Genomic DNA, 25,347 nt, shown 5'->3' with positions numbered 1-25,347 from the left:
AAAGGCCCTCACCTGCCGTGAACCCAGAACCTTCTTGCTGTGAGGCAACCGTGCTAACCACTTACACCACCGTGCCGCCCTAAATAAAACACCTTCAGTTTTCTGACATTTTTCACTGAACATCTGTCAGGATTGTCATGAGAAAGATAGTCCATCCAGCCATTATCTGTAGCCACTTACCCTGTCCTACAGGGTCATAGGCAAGCTGGAGCCTATCCCAGCTGACTATGGGCGAAAGGCGGGGTACACCCTGGACAAGTCGCCAGGTCATTGCAGGGCTAACACATAGACAAGATTCAGGCTCAGATTCACACCTATGGTCAATTTAGAGCCACCAATTAGCCTAACCTACATGCCTTTGGGGGAAACCGGAGCACCCGGAGGAAACCCACACGGACACGGGGAGAGCATGCAAACTCCACACAGAAAGGCCCTCGCCTGCCGTGAACCCAGGACCTTCTTGCTGTGAGGTGACCGTGCTAACCACTACACCACCGTGCCGCCCCTTGAGAGAGATAGTATCAAAGAAAAATACCAACATGTTGTCTGAATGCTTATTAAGATTTTAACAATCTTCTTCTTCTTCTTCTGGCTGCTCCCGATTAGGGGTCGCCACAGCGGATCTTTCATCTCCATTGTTTCCTGTCTTCTGCATCCTTCTCTACCACACCTGCCACTTTCACATCCTCTCTCACCACATCCATGTATCTCCTCTTTGGCCTTCCTCATTTTCGTTTGCCTGGCAGCTCCATCCTCAACATTCTCCTTCCAACATGTTCTGCATCTCTTCTCAGGATGTGCCCATACCATCTCAGTCCCATCTCTCTTAGCTTCATTCCCAAGCTCTCCACATGTGCTGTCCCTCTGATGTGCTCGTTCCTTAATTAAGATCTCATCTCATCTCATTATCTCTAGCCGCTTTATCCTGTTCTACAGGGTCGCAGGCAAGCTGGAGCCTATCCCAGCTGACTACGGGCGAAAGGTGGGGTACACCCTGGACAAGTCGCCAGGTCATCACAGGGCTGACACATAGACACAGACAACCATTCACACTCACATTCACACCTATGGTCAATTTAGAGTCACCAGTTAACCTAACCTGCATGTCTTTGGACTGTGGGGGAAACCGGAGCACCCGGAGGAAACCCACGCAGACACGGGGAGAACATGCAAACTCCACACAGAAAGGCCCTCACCGGCCACGGGGCTCGAACCCGGACCTTCTTGCTGTGAGGCGACAGCACTAACCACTACACCACCGTGCCGCCCATTAGTATTTTAATGTACACCACATATCTCCAGCACACTCCGATGACAAAATTAATATCATTAGTAAAAAAAAAATACAGTCTGAAAATCCAGCCATCGTGACATGCTATTCCTACTAGTCTAGGGAATTGAACCAGCACTCTTTTACTGCCAAAGCTACTTCTCTAACCATTATACCATGGCTTCCCCACTGAAAATACACAGTGAAGATTTTATTGCAGAGATGGCACTGGGTGAATTTCCTCCATCTAGTGACTCAATCCTGTAATTACATCATGAGAAAAAGCCAAACAGTGGGCGTATCCATTATGACGTCACTCAGGAACTTGCCACTTAAGTGCGAATCCTTTGCATAAGCCAGATCCTTTCAGTAGGACACAATTTGAAGCTTCTGACTTTCTTTGAGGTTTTAAAACTACTGCAGGTAAACACTAATAGACCTGGAACAAGAGGCAAACAGGAAGGAAAGAGAAATTGGTAAGCAGTACTACAGATGACACTACTTCCTGTTTGTGTTGTTTTTCACTTGATTTATGTTACATTACAGTTCAGTTCCTCTTCAGGATCAAACACACAGGGCTTTCATCTTAAAGAACAGGGTTTTAGTTCACATTAAACACCTGGAAGTAAACAGAGAAATGCATATTAATTTTACATAATAATGTTATTATACTAATAATTATCAGTTGCATTGGCCTTATAAAGCTGGATAATAATAATTTATTATTGGATTAATAAATTTGATTTATTCAGTCCAGTGCATGTTTATTCAAGTGCAAAGTTAATCAATCAGATTAATTTTGCACTCAAGTTTCCATCCATGAAAAGTTTATAACATCAACGAAGTTGACTTTATGTTAGGACTGTTAATGTTATAGTCATGTTGTCTGTTGTTGCCCAAATGAGGATGGGTTCCCTTTTGAGTCTGGTTCCTCTCTAGGTTTCTTCCTCATGTCATCTGAAGGAGGGAGTTTTTCCTTGCCACCGTCTTGCTCATTGGGGATAGATTAGGGATAAAATTGGCTCATGTTTTAAGTTGTTCAAATTCTGTAAAGCTGCTTTGCGACAGTGTTTATTGTTAAAAGTGCAGTGCAAATAAACTTGACTTGACTAATGTGAAAATGAGCCACTATATAAATGCATCCATACAATCCAAAGTAAATGTAATTTACCCTAGTCTAACAAATACTGAATTACAAACTGTCCACTAATATGAAATATGCACAACTATTAAATGCATATAAATAACAATAATGAGAATAAACTGAGGCGGCATGGTGGTGTAGTGGTTAGCGCTGTTGCCTCACAGCAAGAAGGTCCGGGTTCGAGCCCTGTGGCCGGCAAGGGCCTTTCTGTGCGGAGTTTGCATGTTCTCCCCATGTCCGCGTGGGTTTCCTCCGGGTGCTCCGGTTTCCCCCACAGTCCAAAGACATGCAGGTTAGGTTAACTGGTGACTCTAAATTGACTGTGAGTGTGAATGGTTGTCTGTGTCTATATGTCAGCCCTGTGATGACCTGGCGACTTGTCCAGGGTGTACCCCGCCTTTCGCCCGTAGTCAGCTGGGAAAGGCTCCAGCTTGCGCGACCCTGTAGAACAGGATAAAGCGGCTAGAGATAATGAGATGAGAAACTGCAGCTAACAAGAACAGAGCTGAAATCGCAGCCTGTGCAAATCAATGGGAAACCTGAGGATGTGGGCTTGTGTCTCAAAATCAGGACGGTGTGATCAGATACAGTACATCTGTTGATTCAGTTAGTTTGAGTGCAGAATAGTCACTTGCTTTAATGTGTGTTCTCTTCTGTTGCTTTATATCTTTGAAAGTATCTTGTATATTTTCCTATGTATGGTGTCATTGGAGACCTTCATTGGATTTTGAGATCTGTCATGGGATTTTCATTGACTGCATAGTTGTACAGTTTCCAGCCTTTTATCAGAAAAGGGAATGTCACTCCATTTATCAATGTTCTCACCAACCTTTTACAGATGAATTAGCACCAAAATTGACAGAATTTCATTGGATGTACAGCATGACATAACCGAATTTTTCATGGGCTATGGAGAGCATTCCTTTTGACTTTTTTTTTTAAACAATAATTCTCTTTATTATAATTTCCACACTGTTTTATGCTTTATCATTTGCATTGAGCAATGTGGATTTTTCCCCCAATGTAGGACAATAATGCATTTTAATTATTAATTAAAATAATTCTCAAATTGGGTCATGTGCTATAGGACATGATTGATTGTCACTCTAAAAGCAACAAAGTCTGGTGAAGACCCAAATTTTTGTTCTTGAAATATGGGATGGCTTGTTAAACTCACACCTGATCACCATCCCCTTCACTGATACACCTGACTTAATTTACTACATTAAATTAACTCCTATAGGTTTATAATTTTTTTTCTCAGAAAAGAGATTTAATTTGAGAATGTTTGCTCAGTAAATGAATATAACAACTATGTTTTTGCATCCTTTGTTTAATTCGGTTCTCTTGATCTAGATGAAGGGTTTAGATGAAGATCTGACCACATTTCATTGAAAATTTCAGAATCAGAATCAGAATCAGAATGCCCTTTAGTGTCATTGCATATTACCATTCAATGAAACTTGGTGTCTCTCATAAAACAAGTGTTGCCAGGCAAAACAAACCTCGCCTGGTAGCACTTATGATGAATATGAAGGAAGATATTGTGAAAAAAATAGGTATCCTGTGGGTCCATGTGGCTACTGCTTATAAATAAATAAAATAGTTTTCTGATCCCATGTCCATACAGTAAATACAGCATTTACTCTGTGAATCAGTAGCCACAAAAATGAAGCGTAATCCAAAAATGAACAATTTTAAACATCACAGAAGTAAAATATACCAAGTGTCTGTACTTTATATTATTCGACTCTTACCTCTTAGGGTTTTTGAAACTGAAACCTCCGAACCGAGGCTGACATACACACGCTGTCACCATGACCCAAACTCTTATTTCCCGGAAATGGCCCGTCGCTAGAGCTCAGTGGAACGCACTTTCCCTCTGTAATAAGCATAAACATGTCTGAAGGTGATTTTCTTTAATCTAGTCCATTTATTTTGAATGGTGAACCGAATTGTATACCCTCACCGGCCATTTTAATAGGAACACCTGGATGCGCATGCACAGTGCGCGATTGTTCCACTCTTACATTCTTACAGCACGATAGCATAGTGGCTAGCACCTCTATATGAGGCAGTAGCCACAACAAAAACAATTTTGACCTTTTTGGTGACCTTGACTGGATGACCCTCAAAATGTTGGAGGTTCTATTTGAGACCAATGTCCATCTATCCTGAAAGTTTCATGAAGATTGGTCCAGCCATTTTCCCATAATATTGTCAACAAACAAAGAAACCCGACTGAAAACAATACCTCGCCCCCTAGTGGACTCCGTCCTGGGTGAGGTAACAAAGGAAAACTGTACCCCATTCACTGAATTCATCAGTCCATTCACTCACACACGTTAAAAGAAGCTATCAATTAACTAAGTAATAACTAAAAAATAAAATTTAAATAGAATATAAAATAATTTAAAGTATGTAAAACAACTGAGAGTGACTTATGCAGTTATTGCACGTTAGTGTATTATGATTGCAATTAAGGTATAATAAAGATGTTGTGGTGGCAGTGGAGGGATGCAAGTTCAGTTCACTGATAGCTGTTGGGTAGAAGGTGTTCCTGAATCTGGAAGTGTGGGCCTTTAAGGCTCTGTAGCATCTTTCAGATGGCAGTAGTGAGAACAGATCATGACATGGATGTGTATTGTTATTACTGATGTTGCAGGCTCTGCTGAGGCAGTGAGATCTGTGGATGTCCTCTGGAGGGAGCAAGGGGAGGCCGATGGTTTTTATTTATTTATTTTTATTTTTTTTTTTGTGCCATATCAATAACCCTCTGAAGAGCTGCTCTATTTGCTACTGAACAATTTCCATACCGGGCCATTACGCAATCTGTCCATATGTTCTTGACCGAGCAGTGGTAGAATGACTCGAGTAGCTTAGCAGAGGTTGGTGTTCCTCAGAGTCCTCAGGAAGTGTAGTCTTTGTTGAATCTTTTTGACCAGAGCACTGGAGTTAACTGTCCACCTGAGGTCCTCACTGATGTGAGTACCCAGGAACTTAAAACTGGAGACCCTCTCCACCTTCTTCCCTTATTTCCAGTGTCAGGGGCTCCTACTGATGCTGTCTGAAGTCTATAAGAAGCTCCTTTGTCTTTTTGATGTTTACTGCCAGGTTATTTGCACGACATTTGGTCAGCTTGCAGACCTCATCTCTATAAGCTGTCTCATCACCATTAAAGATCAGTCCCACTACTATTGTGTTGTCAGCAAATTTTATAATTGTATTTATGGGGTGAACAGGAGTGCAGTCATGTGTGTAGAGGGAGTAAAGGGGGGGGGGGGAGAGCACACACCCTTGTGGTGTTCTGTTGTTAAGAAAGTCCTTGATCCATAAACACAGTTTGCTGACCAGTCTGCTGGGTACAATAGTATTGAATGCAGAGCTGTAATCACCAAAAAGCATTCTTACATATGTCCCCTTCTGCTCCAGGTGGGTCAGTGTTGTGTGGAGAGCTGTGTTTATGGCATCTTCTGTGGATCTATTTGGCCTATATGCATACTGGTGCTAATCTAATGTAGGGGAGAGGGTGGTTTTGGCATGCCACAGAACTAGTTTCTCGAAGTACTTGGATATGATGGGTGAGTGTGACTGGTCTGTAGTCATTGAGGGAGCTGATGTTGGTCTGTTTGGGCACTGGAATGATAGTGGCGGCTTACAGACAGGCTGGTACAGTAGCATGTGCCAGGGAGAGGTTAAAGATGTTGGTGAAAACTTCTGCAGGTTGATCAGCACAGTCCCTGAGCACCCTGCTTGGAATCCCATCTGGACCTGCTGCTTTCTTGACATTAACAGTTCTCAGGTTTCGCTTAACCTCTTGTGTCTGCAGGGTAAGCAGGGGGTCAGCAGTGTCCACCTGTGGTAAAGCTACATTGTCTGGTCCTTTCTCAAATCAGGCAAAGAAGCAGTCAGCTCCTCAGTCAACGAGGCACTGTTTCCTGTCAGTGGGTCTCTTTTGCTCCTGAAATTGGTCATGTGCTGAATGCCCTGCCACATACATGCCAGATCCCTACAGTCTTGAGGCTGTATCTCGGAACACTGTACAGTTCTTTGTTTCCAGTTGTGAAGGCTGCATTACAGTTTCTCAGGAGAAGCTGGACCTCCTTTGTCATCCATGGTTTCCTGTTTGGTTATACAGTACATGGATGCTTTTATTGATTGTGATGGATTCAACACAGCTCCTGATGGAGAAGAGTACAGTTGATGTATATTCTTCTAGGTTCTGAGTGAAAAACAGACTGCAGTCAGTGCATTGAAAGCAGTCCTGCAGCTGTAGAGATGGTCCCTCAGGCCAGGTTTTAATTGTTCTGATGGTGGGCGGCTGTTTCTTGGTGATGGGGCAGTAAGTTATGGTTAGAAAAAGTGACTGGTGATCACAATGCCCAAGATGCAGAAGGGGTGAGGCTCTGTATCATTGGGTGATATTAGAATATGCACAGTCCAGTGTGTTTTCCTCTCTGGTTGAGCACTTAACATGTTGCTCAAACCTTGGAAGCACAGTTTTCAGATTGACATGATTAAAATCAACGGCCACAATAAAAACCCCTTTGGGACATGCATGCTGTTGTTTGTTTATTGCTGATAGCATGTGGCTGAGTGCTATGTTAGCATTGGCATCTGGTGGAATATACACAGCTGTAACAACAGTAGCAGGAAACTCCAGTGGCAGATAAAAAGGTCTGCACATAACTGATAGAAACTCTAGGTCAGGTGAGCAGTGTCTGTCAATGACAGCAGTGTTCATGTACCAGTTATTGTTCATATAAAGACACAGTCCACCTTCATGACTCTTACCAGAGTCCTTGTTTCTGTTGCTGCAGTGAGTTGAGAGGCCTGCTAGCTCAATAGCCATGTCCAGGATTCTTGGATATAGCCAGGTCTCAGTGGTGATCATCACACAACTGTCCTGGATGTGTGCCCGTGATGATAAGCAAAGTCTCAGCTCATCCATTTTGTTCTTTAGAGACCTAACATTGGGGAGGAAGAGACTGGAGGGCTGTGGCCTATGGGGGTTCTTCTTTAGTCAAGCAAGCACACCTGCACGGCATCCTCGCTTTTGTTTCCGCTCTCTTCTCCACCTCCGACATGCTGCCTGTTACGATGATCTACGGAGACCCCGATGGTCTTGCACTGGAATCAGAAAGGGATGCTGAAATGCACCCATATCGATTTTTTTCCCTGCATGGTCCCGATTTGTATCAGTGACTAGTGGATCACGTTTTATGTGCCTTCATGTCCCCCCCACACACACACACAATACTTTGTAGAAGCTCATTTTGACAGTAAAGCAGCACTGAGTTTTCTCCTATAACATTTTATAAGGTTGGAGATACAGGGCAGAATATCTGAGACGATGCCTCTTCACACAGTCTCTCCAGATCATCTCAGGTCCTCAGCCCTCTCTTGTGCTCTCTCCTCTTCAGCTCATCCCACAGGTTTTCAATGGGGTTCAGGTCATGGGACTGAGATGGCCATGACAGAAGCTTGATTCTGTGCTCAGTGAACCATTTTTGTGTTGATTTGGACAAATGGACCATTGTCCTGCTGGAAGATCCAGCGATGGCCCAGTTTTAGTTTCCTGGCAGAGTGTTTATTACCAAAACCTTTTGTTCCATCAGACCACAGAACATGGTTCCAGTCAAAGTTGTAGTAGCATTTTGCAAACTCCAGGTGCTTACATTTGTGGTTAACTGGCAGAAAAGGCTTTTTTCCCCTCCCCCGCCCTTCCCCCTCTGGTAGACCTTCCAGATACTCTGCTGACATGGAAGTGGCATCCGATGATGGTTTTGGAGACTTGGAAACCCCAAGAATTTACTTTTTCTTGTAATTCACCAGCAGTGATCCTTGGGGATTTTTTTTGCCTCTCCTACTCTCCTCACTGTATGTGGGGGCAAAATAAACTTGGGTCCTCTTCCAGTCAAGTTTGTAACAGTTCAAGTTGGTTTCCACTTTTTTTTTTCTTTTTATTATTGCCCTAACAGTAGAAATGGACATTTTCAGGCCAGTAGCTTTTTTTTTTTAAATAACCATTCCCTGACTTCTGAAAGTCAACACACTTTTCCCTCATTTGGTTAGTGTGTTCTCTTATCTTTCCCATGTTGATGGATGACTAAGGGAATTTGGCCTCTGTGTCACCTCATATTTGTTCCCCAGTTAATCAGGAAGTCATGGATTACAACGGGAAAGTTCCTATACACTCCAATCAACTCAAAACTGTACAATTTCTAAAAAGTGTCAGGGTGCAGGCGCGGGTTAGAGTGGGACATCCTGGTGTTTAATTCACTTAACATCTTTTGGTGTTCTCCTAGCAATTGTTCCTGAACATTGAGAGCAGTCTGCTTCACCTCCTCTGCTGCATCCATGTTGAAGTATCCTGTCAGGGTGCAGGCACTTATGGACGCAGGCACAGGGGAGAGTGGGTGCTTCGCAAACTGGTAACTAAACCCAATTCGTGAGCCAAAAGACAAAGCCAGGGTCAAGCAAGTGTGTTTAAGTAGAGGTGCTAATTGGTAGGAGGATGGGGAAACAGGTGTGTAATCTGGAGAGGGGGGTCGCTGTGGCACTTGGGAATAATAATAAGTATAAGAATAATTTTATATTTATAGTGCGCAGGCTGCATGAATATATGATCGCCTGCGCATCATAAAGAAATGTAGTCCGTAGTGGCCATGTTTGGATGCTGCTCCGAACTCAGATTTTCAGCATTGTTCCTGACAAACATGTATCAATTACATTATGTTCACTATAATGTAATGTACAGGGGTGCGAGGAATAGTGGCACATGTGTGTTTTGTTGAAATGAATTATTTCTTGATGGATTTGTTTTTTCCGGAATGAGTTTATTTTAATTACCTCGCCCTGGGGTGGAGTCCACCACGGGGCAAGGTATTGTTTTCAGTCGGTTTTCTTTGTTCCTTTGTTTTATTGTAAACGATATTACAGGAAAACGGCTAGATCAATCTTCATGAAACTTTCAGGATAGATGGGCATTGGTCTCAAATAGAACCTCCAACATTTGGGGGTCATCTGGTCAAGGTTTTTGTGGCTACTGCTCCAAATGTATGGTGAGTGTGTAACAATCGCGCACTGCGCATGCACATCACCAGAACGGTGAATCGTGATTTCACAATATGAACAGTTAATCTCGCGTTCTCATTGTGTTGTAAGAATGAGTGTAACAATAGCACACTGCGCATGCGCATAAGTATTACAGTTATTACATAAGTATTATAATGGTACAGAAAAATGAGTATAAGAATGAGTGTAACAATAGCGAAAGTTCCCGTGTCCCAAATCACTCCCTACTCGCTACATAGTGGACTATATAGTCAGGTCGCCATTTTTTAGTGCTGTCCAAATGTATACTGAGCATTATTACATCCTATATAGTGCACTCAAAGCATCTCACAATGCATCACGAAAAGTAGTGCCGTGGCAAAGAAGAAAAAAAAAGACCGTAACAAAAGTTTTATAATTATAGTAATTCCCTAGATAGTAAGTAGGGTGTAGTGAACAAGAGTGATTTAGTACACAGCGTTTGTAACCAATGAGCACCTACCCTGATCAAGTTCAATTACCTGTTCTATTTCTTAATAAACTTCAGAACTAGAAATGAAATAAGAGAAACCTCATTATAACTTCGTAGTATCGGAAGATAATCGGCAGATAAAAAGATAAACGAAATTCACTTCATGGTTTGTCAAGGCCACTGATTCGATATCAAGTAAGTGCAGTGTTGGGCAAGTTACTTCAAAACTGTTTTGCATTATTTATTACTTGTTACTGTCATTTTAAAGTAGTTAGTTACATTACAATATTACTGTATTTAAAATGTAAGGCATTACACTACTATTGCATTACTTTTAAGTTACTCTCACCAAAATAACTGGAAGTATGGATTTGGCAATCTAAATGTAGCTCAAGACGCTCAATTAGCTCATCACACATCCAGTGGAAGGTGATGCGGTATCTGACTGAGCTCGGCTTATGGTTAAAAACACTAGAATATAATAGCCACAGTGACGGCTCATGGCACAATACGAGGAACAATCATTGCAAGAACAGACGAAAGGTGAAAGTCTGGCAAATTGTGATAGAAATACTGTAACTTTAGGCCTATTCATATGAACATTAATTGAACTGTATTGTATTGTAATGTCTAAAGATATGACAGGATACAAAATTAGCATTTCTATGCCTTTATTGTTTAAGTTTACAGCATTAAGCATAGTTTATGCTTCATAAAAAAAAAAAAAGATTAGCCCTAAGGGATATGACTCCATTTCAGAAATTTAACAAAAATGAACATATTATGGCAAATCGTAGCCTACAATAAAACTGGCCTGAAAAAAAAAAAACCCACAAGCCTTTTAAATCACGGCTAGACAATGCCTATTAGCTATATGAGGCGACCCAGTCACATTTCGAAAAACGGAATTAGAAATAACAAAATCAAAGTGCTTTTAATGATATTGAAGTGCTTAGGCCTATTAGCCCTCGAAGGAAAGGCAGCTCAATCACTTTAGTCTGACTTCCGACCAGAAAAAAAACTCAGTTATACAGGACAAAAATATAAACAAACTGTCAGCATATCTTCAACACCATACTCCGCCACAAGTCTCCTAACCTCTTGAGGCTGAAGGAGCATCTCAGAGCGGCAGAACGTTAATTTTGGCTGCTTTGTGATTTTATCGCCACTCTCATCCTCCGCTTGCTTCCTTGCTAACTTCATGTTACGATGGCACCTCTGTAAATGTTTAGTTAAATTACTGGTGCTATTTCGGGAAGTGGACAGTTCTTCAGGTTTAGCACACAAAGTGCATTTGACTACGATGTTCTTCACATCCTTATTTTTCACAAACTTAAAGTAATGGGCGTATGCCCATCTGGAGAATGTGCTATCCGACGTTAGATCAGCTGCAGGTTCACTCATCTCTCTCTCTTCTGTCTGACTAGCCTAAAGGAAAAGGAAGTGAAACATTTTGCGCGGACGTTTCACATCTGCTGATCTCGCGTGATTTTGGCGAATTTGTATGAAGGAAAAAAAAAAGCCCACCACTTCATTCCAGGTTAAAAATGCATTGTAACGCGCTTTACTGACATTTGTACCGAGTAAAATATTACCAATTTTTTTCTGTAATGCCTTACATTACCGCGTTACTGCAAAAAGCAATGCATTACAGTAATTCGTTACTTTTGTAACGCGTTACTCCCAACACTGAGTAAGTGGTGTTTATTTTCCACTGAGCTATAGCACCAGGCCATTTCCAGGAAAGAAGAGTTTGGATCATGGTGACAGCGTGTAAATGTCAGCCTCGGTTTGGAGGTTTCAGTTTTGAAAACTGTAAGAGGTAGAATAATATAAAGAACAGACACTTGGTATATTTTACTTCTGTGAATTTTAAATTGTTCATTTTTGGATTACACTTAATTTTTGTGGGCGGCACGGTGGTGTAGTGGTTAGCGCTGTCGCCTCACAGCAAGAAGGTCTGGGTTCAAGCCCCGTGGCCGGCGAGGGCCTTTCTGTGTGGAGTTTGCATGTTGTCCGCGTGGGTTTCCTCCGGGTACTCTGGTTTCCCCCAGTCCAAAGACATGCAGGTTAGGTTAACTGGTGACTCTAAATTGACCGTGAATGTGAGTGTGAATGGTTGTCTGTGTCTATGTGTCAGCCCTGTGATGACCTGGCGACTTGTCCAGGGTGTACCCCGCCTTTCGCCTGTAGTCAGCTGGGATAGGCTCCAGCTTGCCTGCGACCCTGTAGAAGGATAAAGCGGAATGAGATGAGACTTAATTTTTGTGGCTACTGCCTCATCGAGTAAAAAAAAATGTATATGTGATATTTACTGGATGGACATGGGGTCAGAAAACTATATTTATAAGCAGTAGCCACATGGACCTATAGGGGATGGATGGATATATAAATAAAAAAATTTATTTATTTTATATCTTCATATTCATCATAAGTGCTACCGGGTGAGGTTTGTTTTGCCTGGCAACATTTGTTAAAGGTTGGGTTTTTCTCATTTCTCTAAAAGGTGTTTTTGTTTTTCTCGAACTCTTTTTATAAATCTTTACAAAGGGTGCCACAAACTGTAGTGCTTAATGACACTGTGACAATAATGCATTTTTATTTGTTAATTAAAATAGTGTTTAAAGTATTTACAAATGCTCTTGAAAACTGCATTTTAAATTTCAAGTTGTTTCGGAAGAAAGGGATGAATATGAAAAATGCATTTACACTAAAGGACATATTGAAGAAAATGTCACACAGTTACAGTTAGAGAGATTTGAGATCATTACTGGTGTTGTGGATTATATTCAGTGTCCATGAACATTGTGTAAAGTTTTCTGTTGTCTAAATCCTCTCTTATCATGTCTCCTGTGTCAGTCATGGCTTCCTCCAGCAGTCTACTGTGTGAAGATCAGCTCCAGTGTTCCATCTGTCTGGAGGCGTTCACTGATCCAGTCACGACTCCATGTGGACACAACTTCTGTATGATCTGTCTCACAGAGTTCTGGGACAGCAGTTCACAATGTCAGTGTCCAGCATGTAAAACGAATTTTGCCGAAAGACCGGAGATATGTGTGAATACGTCCATCTCTGCCCTTGATGCTCCATTTAAGAAGGCAGTTCAGGTGAAATCCAGCAGTGCTGCAGAAAACCCCACACAATCTGTGGTGCTCTGTGACATCTGCTGTGAGAAGAAACTTGTAGCCGTGAAGTCCTGCCTGATCTGTATGACGTCTTATTGCAAGACTCACCTGGAACGTCACGAAAGAGTTTCTTCATTAAAGAAACACAAACTGATGGATCCTGTGGAGAACCTGGAGTACTACATCTGCCAGAAACATGAGAGACCCCTGGAGCTGTTCTGTAGAGATGAACAGACGTGTGTGTGTCAGTTCTGTACTGAGACAAACCACAACACTCACAACACTGTTTCTATAAAGGAGGAGAGTGAAGACAAGAAGGTGAGGGACCAAAAATGAATGATGCATATTTAACACACATGATTTTTTATTTTTTTTTAAATAAGACATTATGCATGATGTATATTTTTCTCAGACTGAGTTGGGAAAGATACAAACTGAAGTTCAGCAGATGACCCAGGAGCGAGTGAAGAGGATTGAGGAAATCAAAGACACTGTTGAGCTCAATAAAGTGAGTCTCTTAACTCTCCTACAACATATTTCCTTGATAAAAACACATCCAGAGAATCATGATCTAATCACATGAAATAAAATAATTTACCTTGACTTGTCTCCTGTTAGAAAAACACAGAAAAGGAGAAAGCAGACGTTATGGAGACCTTCAGTGCTCTGATGTGCTGCATTGAGAAAAGCCAGACTGAGCTGCTTAAAATGATGAAGGAGAAGCAGAAAACGGCATGGATGCAGGCTGAAGAGTTCATTAAAGAGCTGGAGCAGGAAATCACTGAGCTAAAGAGGAGAAACACTGAGCTGGAGCAGCTCTCACGCACTGAGGACCACCTCTACTTCCTACAGGTCAGAGTCCCTCTGTTTCTCAATAGCAATGCAGCACATGACAGGACAGCAGTCCCCATGCTGAGGGATTTCTCTTCTCTCCTGTTGTTTTGTAGATTTACCCGTCACTGTGCAGCCCTCCACACACCCAGGACTGGACTGACATTATAATTGACCCTCATCTGAGTGAGGAGACTCTGAGGAGAGCTCTGTCTCAGCTTCAGGAAACTCTCAGTGAGGAAATGCAGAAAGTTCAAAATCATGGGAATGTTGATCATAGACACAAACACACAAAACATAGCCATATATACAGTATAATATGGAGTTAATCTTTCTCAAAGGATATGGAATGAAATTATGTTTTGAAAAGCGAGAACTGAAAATTAATCATTCTCTTAGCATTAATAATTATTCTCTTGTGAAGCCCAACACTTATATTATTCTCAGTTTAATTGTTTCTCATTGGTAGGGTTTATATTTAATTTTCAAAGTTTAGGCCACACCCACTTTGGGTTTGCAGTTACAAATATCTGAAACACGAAACAATGGATACAGATATTGACTGCATTACATCTTGACGATTAATGCATTTGGATGAAGGTAAATGAGCTAAATCCTTTCCTTGTTCCACAGTGTGCAATGATAAAACTGATGTACACACTGTTTCTGTCTCTCAGTGGATGTGAATCTGGATCCTGATAGAGTGAGTCCTTATTGTCATGACCCAGAGGCCACAGCGAAATCCAGCAGCACTGCAAAAGAACCCACACAGTCTCTGGTGCCCTGTGATGTCTGCAGTGAGAAGAAACGTGCGGCCGTGAAAACCTGCTTGATCTGCATGACGTCTTACTGCAAGATTCACCTGGAACTTCATGAGAGGGTTTCTTTATTAAAGAAACACAAACTGGTGGATCCTGTAGAGAACCTGGAGGAGTACATCTGCCTGAAGCATGAGAGACCCCTGGAGCTGTACTGTAGAGACGACCAGATGTGTGTGTGTCAGTTCTGTCTTGAGGGAGAGCACAAAACTCATGACACTGTTCATATAGAGAAGGAGAGTGGAGAGAAGAAGGTGAGGGACTAAAAATGAATGATGCATACTTAAAACAAATTACTTTTTTTTTTTTTAATAAGACTTTATACAGTGTCTTGCAAAAGTATTCATCCCCTTTGGTGTTTGTCCTGTTTTGTCACATAACAAGCTGGAATTAAAATAGATTTTGGGGGGTTAGTACCATTTTTAAGTTACACAACATGCCTGCCACTTTACAGGTGAAAATTTTTTTTTTATTGTGACACAAACAATAATCAAGATGAAAAATACCTATGCACATTCCAGACTTCTGGTTTTCACCCCCTTTCGTATGAAACCCCTAAATAAGAGCTGGTCCAACCAATTCATTTCATAAGTCACATAATTAGTTGATTAAGATCCACCTGTGTGCAATCAAGGTGTCACATGATCTCTGTATAAATCAACCTGTTTTAGAAGGACCCTGACTCTGCAACACTATTAAGCAAGCAATACAGAAACCAAGGAGCCTCCAAACAGGTCATGGTTGTGGAAAAGTATAGATCAGGGTTAGGTTATAAAAAATATCCTAAATTTTGAATATCCCACAGAGCACCATTAAATCCATCCATCCATTATCTGTAATCGCTTATCCTGTGTAGGGTTGGAGGCAAGCTGGAGCCTATCCCAGCTGACTATGGGCGAGAGGTGGGGTACACCCTGGACAAGTCGCCAGGTTATTGCAGGGCTGACACAGAAACAAACAACCACTCACATTCACACCTACAGTCAATTTAGAGCCACCAATTAGCCTAACCTGCATGTCTTTGGACTGTGGGGGAAACCCACGCAGACACAGGGAGAACATGCAAACTCCACGCAGAAAGGCCGTTGTCAGCTGCTGGGCTCAAACTCAGGACCTTCTTGCTGTGAGGCGACAGTGCTAACCACTACACCACCTTGCCACCCACCATTAAATCCATTATAGCAAAATGGAAAGAATATGGCACTATTACAAACCTGTCTAGAGAAGGCCCCGCCCACCAAAACTCACAGACGGGGTAAGGAGAGCATTAATCAGAGATGCAACAAAGACGACACTGAAGGAGCTGCAGAGATCCACAGCAGAGATGGGAGTAGCTGTCCATAGGACTACTTTAAGCCATACACTCCACAGAGTGGGGCTTTATGGAAGAGTGGCCAGAAAAAAAACATTGCTTAAGAAAACACGTTTGGAGTTTGCCCAACAGCATGTGGCAGACTCCCCAAACACGTGGAAGAAGATTCGCTGGCCAAATGAGACTATGATTGATCTTTTTAGCCATCATGGGAAATTACATGTGTGGTGCAAATCCATCACCCTGAAAACACCATTCCTATAGTGAAGCATGGTGGTGGCAGCATCATGCTGTGGGGATATTTTTCATCTGCAGGGACAGGAAAGCTGGTCAGGACTGAAGGAAAGATGGATGGCACTAAATACAGGGCAATTCTGGAGGAAAACCTGTTTGAGTGAGCCAGAGTTTTGAGACTGGGATGAAGGTTCACGTTCCAGCAGGACAATGACCCTCAATCTACTGCTAAAGCTACACTAGAGTGGTTTAAAGGGAAACAATTAAATGTCTTGGAATAGCCGAATCAAAGGCCAGACCTCAATCCAACTGAGAATCTGTGGCATAACTTGAAGATTGCTGTACACCAGTGCAACCCATTTAACTTGAAGGAGTTGGAGCAGTTTTGCCTTGAGGAATGGGCAAAAATCCCAGTGGCTAGATAGCACCATTTGATTTACCATGCCTACCAATTTTTAAAGGTGAACACTGACTTATTGTGACACAAACAATAATTAAGATGAACAAACAGAAATCTGGAGTGTGCATAGGTATTCACCCCCCGAAGTCAATACTTTGTTGAGCCAACTTTTTCTGCAATTACAGCTGCAAGTCTCTTGGGGTATGCCTCTATTAGCTTAATACATCCCTCCAAAAATCCATTTTAGCTCCAGCTTGTAATGCGACAAAACAGGACAAACACAAAGGGAGTTAAATATTTTTGCAAGACACTGTTTATGATGTCTCTTCTCCCCCCCGCAGACTGAGTTGAGAAAGGCACAAGTGGAAGTTCAGCAGATGATCCAGGAGCGAGTGAAGAAGATTGAGGAAATCAAACATGCTGTAGAACTCAATAAAGTGAGCCTCTTAACTCGCCTACAAAAAAATAGCTCCTTGATAAAAACACATTCGGAAAATCATGATCTAATCACATGAAATAAAATAATTTCTCAATTTGTCTCTTGTTAGAAAAACACAGAGAAGGAGAAAGCAGACATTGTGGAGATCTTCAGTGTTCTGATGCGCTGCATTGAGAGAAGCGAGACTGAGCTGCTTAAGGTGATGGAGGAGAAGCAGAAAGCAGCAGAGAGGCAGGCGGAAGTGTTAATTAAAAAGTTAGAGCAGGAAATTACTGAGCTAAAGAGGAGAAACACTGAGCTGGAGCAGCTCTCATGCACTGAGGATCACCTCCACTTCCTACAGGTCAGAGTCCCTCTGTTTCTCAATAGCAATGCAGCACATGACAGGACAGCAGTTCCCATGCTGAGGGATTTCTCCTCTCTCCTGCTGTACTGTAGATTTACCCGTCAATGTGCAGCCCTCCACACATCCAGGACTGGACTGACGATGTCACAATTAACGCTCATCTGAGTTTGGAGACTCTGAGGAGAGCTCTGTCTCAGCTTCAAGAAACTTTCAGTAAGGAAATACAGAAAGCTGAAGAGATAGGTCAGTATTTACCCATCAGTATATCCTTGTTTGGCTGTAGAATGTATTGTATCAGCAGATTGTCACAGAAATGTATAATATATAGATTTAGGCACTGCCTAAAAGCGGAGCTCCCATCTGTTTCTGGGTTGTAGAATTTTCTCATGTACTCTCCAGCCTCTTTTGTTTTATTTCTTTACCAGCTAACACTGGCCACTAAGTGCTGTGTATGACTGGTATAGTGGCAGGCAGGCACACACAGGACCGAAACCATCAAAAAACAACTTGATGGGTTTCTTTATGTATCCAGACTCTTCTGCCTATGGGGCTCAGCCCATGCAGGAGCTCCGCTAAAAATGCTGAAAATAGAAACATTTTTTTAAATGACTGTGCTTGTAGTTTTATAATAATAAGCATTTAATCTCAGAAAAAAAAAACCTAACAGCAAATAACCTTGTCCAAAATTATTTTCCCAACAGAACTGAAGAGAATTCAACAATATGCAGGTTTGTGAGCTTTTATTAATCACATGACTACAGTGGTGCTTGAAAGTTTGTGAACCCTTTAGAATTTTCTATATTTCTGCATAAATATGACCTAAAACATCATCAGATTTTCACACACGTCCTAAAAGTAGATAAAGAGAACCCAGTTAAACAAATGAGACAAAAATATTGTACTTAGTCATTTATTTATTGAGGAAAATGATCCAATATTACATATCTGTGAGTGGCAAAAGTATGTGAACCTCTAGGATTAGCAGTTAATTTGAAGGTGAAATTAGAGTCAGGTGTTTTCAATCAATGGGATGACAATCAGGTGTGAGTGGGCACCCTGTTTTATTTAAAGAATAGGGATCTATCAAAGTCTGATCTTCACAACACATGTTTGTGGAAGTGCATCATGGCACGAACAAAGGAGATTTCTGAGGACCTCAGAAAAAGCGTTGTTGATGCTCATCAGGCTGGAAAAGGTTACAAAACCATCTCTAAAGAGTTTGGACTCCACCAATCCACAGTCAGACAGATTGTGTACAAATGGAGGAAATTCAAGACCATTGTTACCCTCCCCAGGAGTGGTCGACCAACAAAGATCACTCCAACAGCAAGGCGTGTAATAGTCGGCGAGGTCACAAAGGACCCCAGGGTAACTTCTAAGCAACTGAAGGCCTCTCTCACACTGGCTAATGTTAATGTTCATGAGTCCACCACCAGGAGAACACTGAACAACAATGGTGTGCATGGCAGGGTTGCAAGGAGAAAGCCACGGCTCTCCAAAAAGAACATTGCTGCTCGTCTGCAGTTTGCTAAAGATCATGTGGACAAGCCAGAAGGCTATTAGAAAAATGTTTTGTGGACAGATGAGACCAAAATAGAACTTTTTGGTTTAAATGAGAAGTGTTATGTTTGGAGGAAGGAAAACACTGCATTCCAGCATAAGAACCTTATCCCATCTGTGAAACATGGTGGTGGTAGTATCATGGTTTGGGCCTGTTTTGCTGCATCTGGGCCAGGACGGCTCGCCGTCATTGATGGAACAATGAATTCTGAATTATACCAGCGAATTCTAAAGGAAAACGTCAGGACATCTGTCCGTGTACTGAATCTCAAGAGAAGGTGGATCATGCAGCAAGACAACGACCCTAAGCACACAAGTCGTTCTACCAAAGAATGGTTAAAGAAGAATAAAGTTAATGTTTTGGAATGGCCAAGTCAAAGTCCTGACCTTAATCCAATCAAAATGTTGTAGAAGGACCTGAAGTGAGCAGTTCATGTGAGGAAACCCACCAACATCCCAGAGTTGAAGCTGTTCTGTACGGAGGAACGGGCTAAAATTCCTCCAAGCCGGTGTGCAGGACTGATCAACAGTTACCACAAACATTTAGGCCACATCCACACGACAACGGCAACGTGATGTTATTTAAAAAAAATATCGCCTCCAAATGGGCAACGATCAGTAGAAATCAGGTCCATATGGCAACGCAACGCTTGCTGAAAACGATGCAATACACATGCCACACCTCTAGGGGCGCTGTAAGACGGTCCCTTCGGACACACCAGAACAACCCATACGAAAAAGAACAGTAAAGAACTTAAGAGTTTACCACTGTCTTAGTAGTAAATCCTTATAAATATAAATAAATATATATGCCATGTATGATTTACTCCTGAAAGTGGCCCATTTTGCATTTTCCTCATACAAATTTTTTATGAAAATCTAGTATGTATGAAGTGAACATTGTGCATGGTTTTTACAGATAATGTGTATGATGAATTACACTGTCTTTGTATGCTTCATGTAATGTTTGTAGTTTTAAATTATATTTTACAGTTTAAAATGTACATGCCTTTTATATGTAAATCCAACACAAACATATGTGGATTTACATATAAAAGGCATATACATTTTAAACTGTAAAATATAATTTAAAACTACAAACATTACATGAAGCATACAAAGACGGTGTAATTCATCATACACATTATCTGTAAAAACCATGCACAATGTTCACTTCATACATACTAGATTTTCATAAAAAATTTGTATGAGGAAAATGCAAAATGGGCCACTTTCAGGAGTAAATCATACATGGCATATATATTTATTTATAAATCCTTATAAGGATTTATCCTTATATTTATAAGGATTTACTACTAAGACAGTGGTAAACTCTTATAAGTTCTTTACTGTTCTTTTTCGTATGGGAATAGAAGTAAGGACGCATGCGCATAAACTATTATGCGCGAGACTTCATATTAGCCACAAAGTCAGGAAAATCTGTTCGTAAAATTACATTATAATGACCAAATACAATGAAAAGTATTTTTCCAGTCTCACCTGTGAAAGGTAATCCCATGTGATCTCGTTTGGACGGTAAACCTGTTGGTACAGTTAAACGCAGCTAATCTTTATTCTCCGCTTTGACCTTTCCAATATGGCGGCGAGGATGACGTACGCGGAAGGCGGCGTCTTTAATGGTCCGGAATAAATTGAATACTACACGTTGATGGATTAATTTGCTGTTTCTCACCTGTGAAAGGTAATCCCATGTGATCTCCTTTGGACGGTAAACCTGTTGGTACAGTTAAACGCAGCTAATCTTTATTCTCCGCTTTGACCTTTCCAAAATGGCGACGAGGATGACGTACGCGGAAGGCGGCGTCTTTAATTGTCCGGAATAAATTGAATGATACACGTTGATGGATTAATTTGCTTTTCTACGCCCTTTTTTGAGGAATGTACTGTAGGACTTAAACCATCATCTGAAGAGGTGAGATCGCTCCTTTTTTCCCCTTATTTTTGCTGGCGGGATTGACTCTGCCCTAAGGGCTATTCTCTCTCTCTCTCACTTTGCACCAGGCATTACACAATAAATATTCACAGTGAAAATATTTTGTAAGCGCGTTTCATGAACCAAGTTATAGGATTTCTTGACAACTCGCATCGCATCGCAATGAGATCATTGGCACTACTGGTGTTAAGAATCAGACCATTTCATAAATGAATATTTTGCTGTAGAGCTGCAGTGTTTGTACAATTGCATGTTTTTGCTTCACTATTACTGTCACTATTCTGCTTCTTGCATTACTACTGTGAACTAACACTGAACATAATAATAATAATAATAATAATATCCAAGCTCGTGTTTCACTCTCACTAGTGCTCTGTAAGGCTTTTTCCTGGTGATATTCGTTACACTTCTACCCGGCGTGAAGCATTCAGTCATGTGGTTGTGACGTCATCGTAAACAAATCCGTTTTACTCATCCAGACGACTTCACAACGGCAACGTTGCCAGATCTTTCCACTCTGGAACCCGTTCTCAAAAAGATTGCGTTTTGGGCACCCAAAACGCCGGCGCCGTGTGGACGCCAGGCCTAAACGATAAGCAATTGTATCGGAGTCACCTGAATCCGTTGCCGTGTGGACAGGGCCTTAGTTGCAGTTATTGCTGCACAAGGGGGTCACACCAGATACTAAAAGCAAAGGTTCACATACTTTTGCCATTCATAGATGTGTAATGTTGGATCATTTTCTTCAATAAATAAATGACCAAGTATAATATTTTTGTCTCATTTGTTTAACTGGGTTCTCTTTATTTACTTTTAGGACTTGTGTAAAAATCTGATGTTGTTTTAGGCCATATTTAGGCAGAAATACAGAAAATTCTAAAGGGTTCACAAACTTTCAAGCACCACTGTAAATATATAATTCTTCACTGTTCCACACTGTGCAATGATAAAACTGATGTTCACTGTGTTTCTGTCTCTCAGTGGATGTGACTCTGGATCCTGATACAGCTCATCCTAAACTCATGCTGTCTGATGATGGGAAACAAGTGAAACATGGAAACAATAACCAGACTGTCCCTGATGATAACCCAGAGAGGTTTAATCATTGTATCTGTGTGTTGGGAAAGGAGGGATTCTCCTCAGGGAGATTTTACTATGAGGTGCAGGTCAGAGGGAAGACTGCATGGGATTTAGGAGTGGCCAAAGAGTCCATTAACAGGAAAGGGGAGATCACAGCCAGTCATGAAAATGGTTACTGGTGTGTGTGTCTGAGGACTGAGACTAAATATCAAGCTTGGGACTCTCCTCCTGTCTCCCTCTCCATGAAACAAATTCCTCAGAAGGTGGGGGTGTTTGTGGATTATGAGGAGGGTCTGATCTCCTTCTATGATGTTGATGCAAAATCTCATATCTACTCATTCACTGGTCAGAATTTTACTGAGAAACTTTATCCATACTTCTGTCCCTGTCACAATGATGGAGGCAAAAATTCAGCACCACTGGTCATCTGTCAAAGAAACCATATTTGTGAACCTGGAATGACCATGACTGAATAGAGGAGGTGGTCTGAGACACCACTTATTAGCCACCTACAATGCAGTTCTTGGCACGTTTCTCAGAAAACTGAATACACATCCACACCAAAACTCAGCTGAATTCAATGACTCACATGATTGCAAAGAGAACCAATAACCCACAGATCACCCTAACGACCCTCTAGGCTGCTCACGCCATTCAGACCCGGCCTCCAGTGACCCAAACAACCTACAGGATGACTGAGAGGGTCAAAGACCCATGTGACCTCAACGACTCCTTACGGTTACTTCTGGGCCACTAGAGGATAAATACCTGGAACTCCCCACTAGTAAGACAGAACAGAAGAAGCCTTCTGGATGAGAGGTGAAACGTTTTCAAGGATTTCAAGCAAGTTCAGTTGCCTTCTTTAGCACCTATGGGTCATCTGTCTTGTTAATCAAATTTAATCTTTTTTTTTTAAATCCTGTTTCATCTGATCGTTTTAAATGGTGTATATTTTGCTGTCTTTTTATATTGCGAAAATATTATGTTGGGCATAATGGCAGGCCATTCATTTTGTTTCTGAAATGTTTTTTCTTCAAAATGATCTTGTATATTTGAATCAGTGTAGAGAAAGAGAGGGGGCACAATAAGAAAAGCACCCCATGATAAAGGACTGTGAGTTTAATGTGACTAAAACAATTCCATCCACAGTTGCACAGGATAGTTGTATTTGGTTGATTCCTAACTCAAAGAGTGTATCAGCTGTAAGACAGCTCTGAAGATTAACACTTTGATGATCATGGTAGTGCCAAAGGATCCAGAACTACACTACCCATCAGCCCTAGAACATCACATGCCTCACTAATCACCCTCACCTGTCTGTCCTAAAGCCTTGTTAGAGTGGTTGTCAGCAATGTTATGGGTTGTTCCTTGTGTCAAGTTCAGGTCCTGCTTATTTTGTTTGTGTTTCATTGAGTGTAAAATAAAAAGTCTGTACTTGCATCAGTCTCCACCTTTTGACATTGACACCATCTGACATTGATCTGTGAGATTATAAAGCACCTTGTTTGTTTGTTTTGTTGCTTCAGTGAGAATCTGAATTTCAGATGCATCAGGGATTAAAAATTGTCAAATTATTTCATGATTTAAGGGAGACCGTCTTAAAAATCATGGCAGTGTTAAAGGTCCCATGGCATGAAATTTTCACTTTCTGAGGTTTTTTAACGTTAAAATGAGTTCCTCTGACCTTCTTAAGTCGTCCCAGTGGCTAGAAATTTCATAATGTGTAAACCAAACTATGCCCAACATTTGAGAATGGCGCGTCAAAACGGCGCGTTGATAAGCTCTTCCCTTTACTACGTCAGCAAGGGAGATGATCCCCACGCCCCCCCTCTGGATTCCCACCCACTGTATGGATTGCCCGCCCAGTTGTAGTGAGGAGACCATAGAGGACACAACAACATGGCATCACCTAAGCGAGCGAAACATGGAAATTGCGCTGTACATGGATGTGACAACACAGAAAAGAGTCTGTTTTTACTGCCGATGGGAGAGCCCCTGAAGACGCAGTGGCTTAATTTTATTTACTTCAATAATACGCCGTCGAGTCTACCTAAGACGGTGTATGTTTGTCGGAAGCATTTTCCTGAGGAATGTTTCCACAACTTGGGACAGTACAGGGCAGGTTTTGCACATCAACTGTCACTGAAGCCTGGGTCCGTACCAAGCATCCCTGCTGCATCAGCAACAAACACCGAACAAGTAAGTGTATAACTGGTCGTTTTGCCATGTTTTAAAATCGGTGCGTTAGCCTAGCAATGGCTACATTAGCTGTGCAGCTAACCGCTTCCTGCAGTTAGCCAGGTAATCTGCGCTACAAAACTAAAGAGCATGCAGCATGCTCTGTTAAACTGAGTTTAGTCTGGAAATTGACTAACTTATGAGCTTATGTTTGACTATTGCTCCGCAATGCATGTCTTCTGTTGGATAAGCGATATGTTGCTGTAGTTGCTGCTTCTATCCTCTTTGGTTATGGAGTGCGTGTTCAAGCCTAGGGTATTATACGTTCGTAAACTACCACTCCGAACACTCTCTCAGTTCTCTGTGTCACGTTGAGTTTACGAAAGGAGTCCGAGGGAGAACGGGGTTTTGTCTTAGCAGCGTGGCTACAGGCGCTGATAGCAGCGAGTATGTGTGCGCAGCTTGGTCAAGCCCCTCCCCCTCCCCCCATGGCCCGCCCCCACCCTCTACCCTTCCTCGCCTCCTGCTTCTCATTAGCAAAACGATGCACTGGGAAAAGCGCTGAAATGGGGCTTTCTCCCAGGAGGCTATATTTACGTGCCGAGGGTTCATTTCGAGAAAGGCTGCGGATATAACATCCGGAAACCTCCACGAGCCCGTTTAAAGCATCAACAAACCACCATGCCATGGGACCTTTAATCATGGACACAAAGACGCAAATCATACCCATACATACAGTATAATATGGAGTTCACCATTCTCAAAGGATATGGAATGAAAATATGTTTTGACTTTTGAAAAATGGTCACAGAAGAATAAGTCTCTTAACATTTAATAGTTCTCTCTGTAAAGGTAATAATTGGTTGTTTGCTGTGGTATAAAACATTTCTGAACATGTTCTAATAGGAAAATAAACTTCAGGGTGGTAACAGTGACTATGCTTCATGACATCAGCACAACACCAAGTGTTTTGTTCCCTGCTGAGATCATTAAAGCAGATATAACCCTTTATCGTGTTTTAAATAGAGAGTTGCATTTTTCATACAAATTAAAATAAATGTGACATGGGAGAGAGAGAGAAGACACAGGTTGTTAGGTATGCCCAATGTCCTCTGAATAAGTAGGACC

General features: G+C 41.7%; 2 protein-coding genes across 2 annotated transcripts in view; both read left to right on the top strand.

Moving 5' to 3' along the window:
- The window catches only part of LOC132882584 (zinc-binding protein A33-like), a 193,095-nt gene that overhangs the window by 57,675 nt on the left and 110,073 nt on the right, over positions 1-25,347 (top strand). The gene's annotated exons all lie outside the window — the stretch shown is intronic.
- LOC132882563 (E3 ubiquitin-protein ligase TRIM39-like) lies at positions 1,629-22,815 on the top strand. Its single transcript, XM_060915658.1, has 11 exons — positions 1,629-1,746; positions 12,802-13,385; positions 13,480-13,575; positions 13,686-13,919; positions 14,015-14,132; positions 14,576-14,970; positions 17,004-17,099; positions 17,211-17,444; positions 17,540-17,690; positions 18,149-18,175; positions 21,943-22,815. Exons 2-11 carry the CDS (start codon positions 12,804-12,806, stop codon positions 22,515-22,517), a joined length of 2,508 nt encoding a protein of 835 aa, XP_060771641.1. The 5' UTR covers positions 1,629-1,746; positions 12,802-12,803; the 3' UTR covers positions 22,518-22,815.

This window comes from Neoarius graeffei, chromosome 1 (genome assembly GCF_027579695.1).
Source record: "Neoarius graeffei isolate fNeoGra1 chromosome 1, fNeoGra1.pri, whole genome shotgun sequence".
Classification (NCBI taxonomy): Eukaryota; Metazoa; Chordata; class Actinopteri; order Siluriformes; family Ariidae; genus Neoarius; species Neoarius graeffei.
This window is presented reverse-complemented; position numbering and strand designations above follow the sequence as displayed.

Bases quoted from the DNA above. Each gene is read 5' to 3' on its own strand.
- LOC132882563 (XM_060915658.1), top strand. From the start codon at position 12,804: ATGGCTTCCTCCAGCAGTCTACTGTGTGAAGATCAGCTCCAGTGTTCC. The intron at 13,386-13,479 runs GTGAGGGACCAA...TATTTTTCTCAG, and splicing joins AGGAGAGTGAAGACAAGAAG to ACTGAGTTGGGAAAGATACA. The intron at 17,691-18,148 runs GTCAGTATTTAC...TTTTCCCAACAG, and splicing joins ACAGAAAGCTGAAGAGATAG to AACTGAAGAGAATTCAACAA.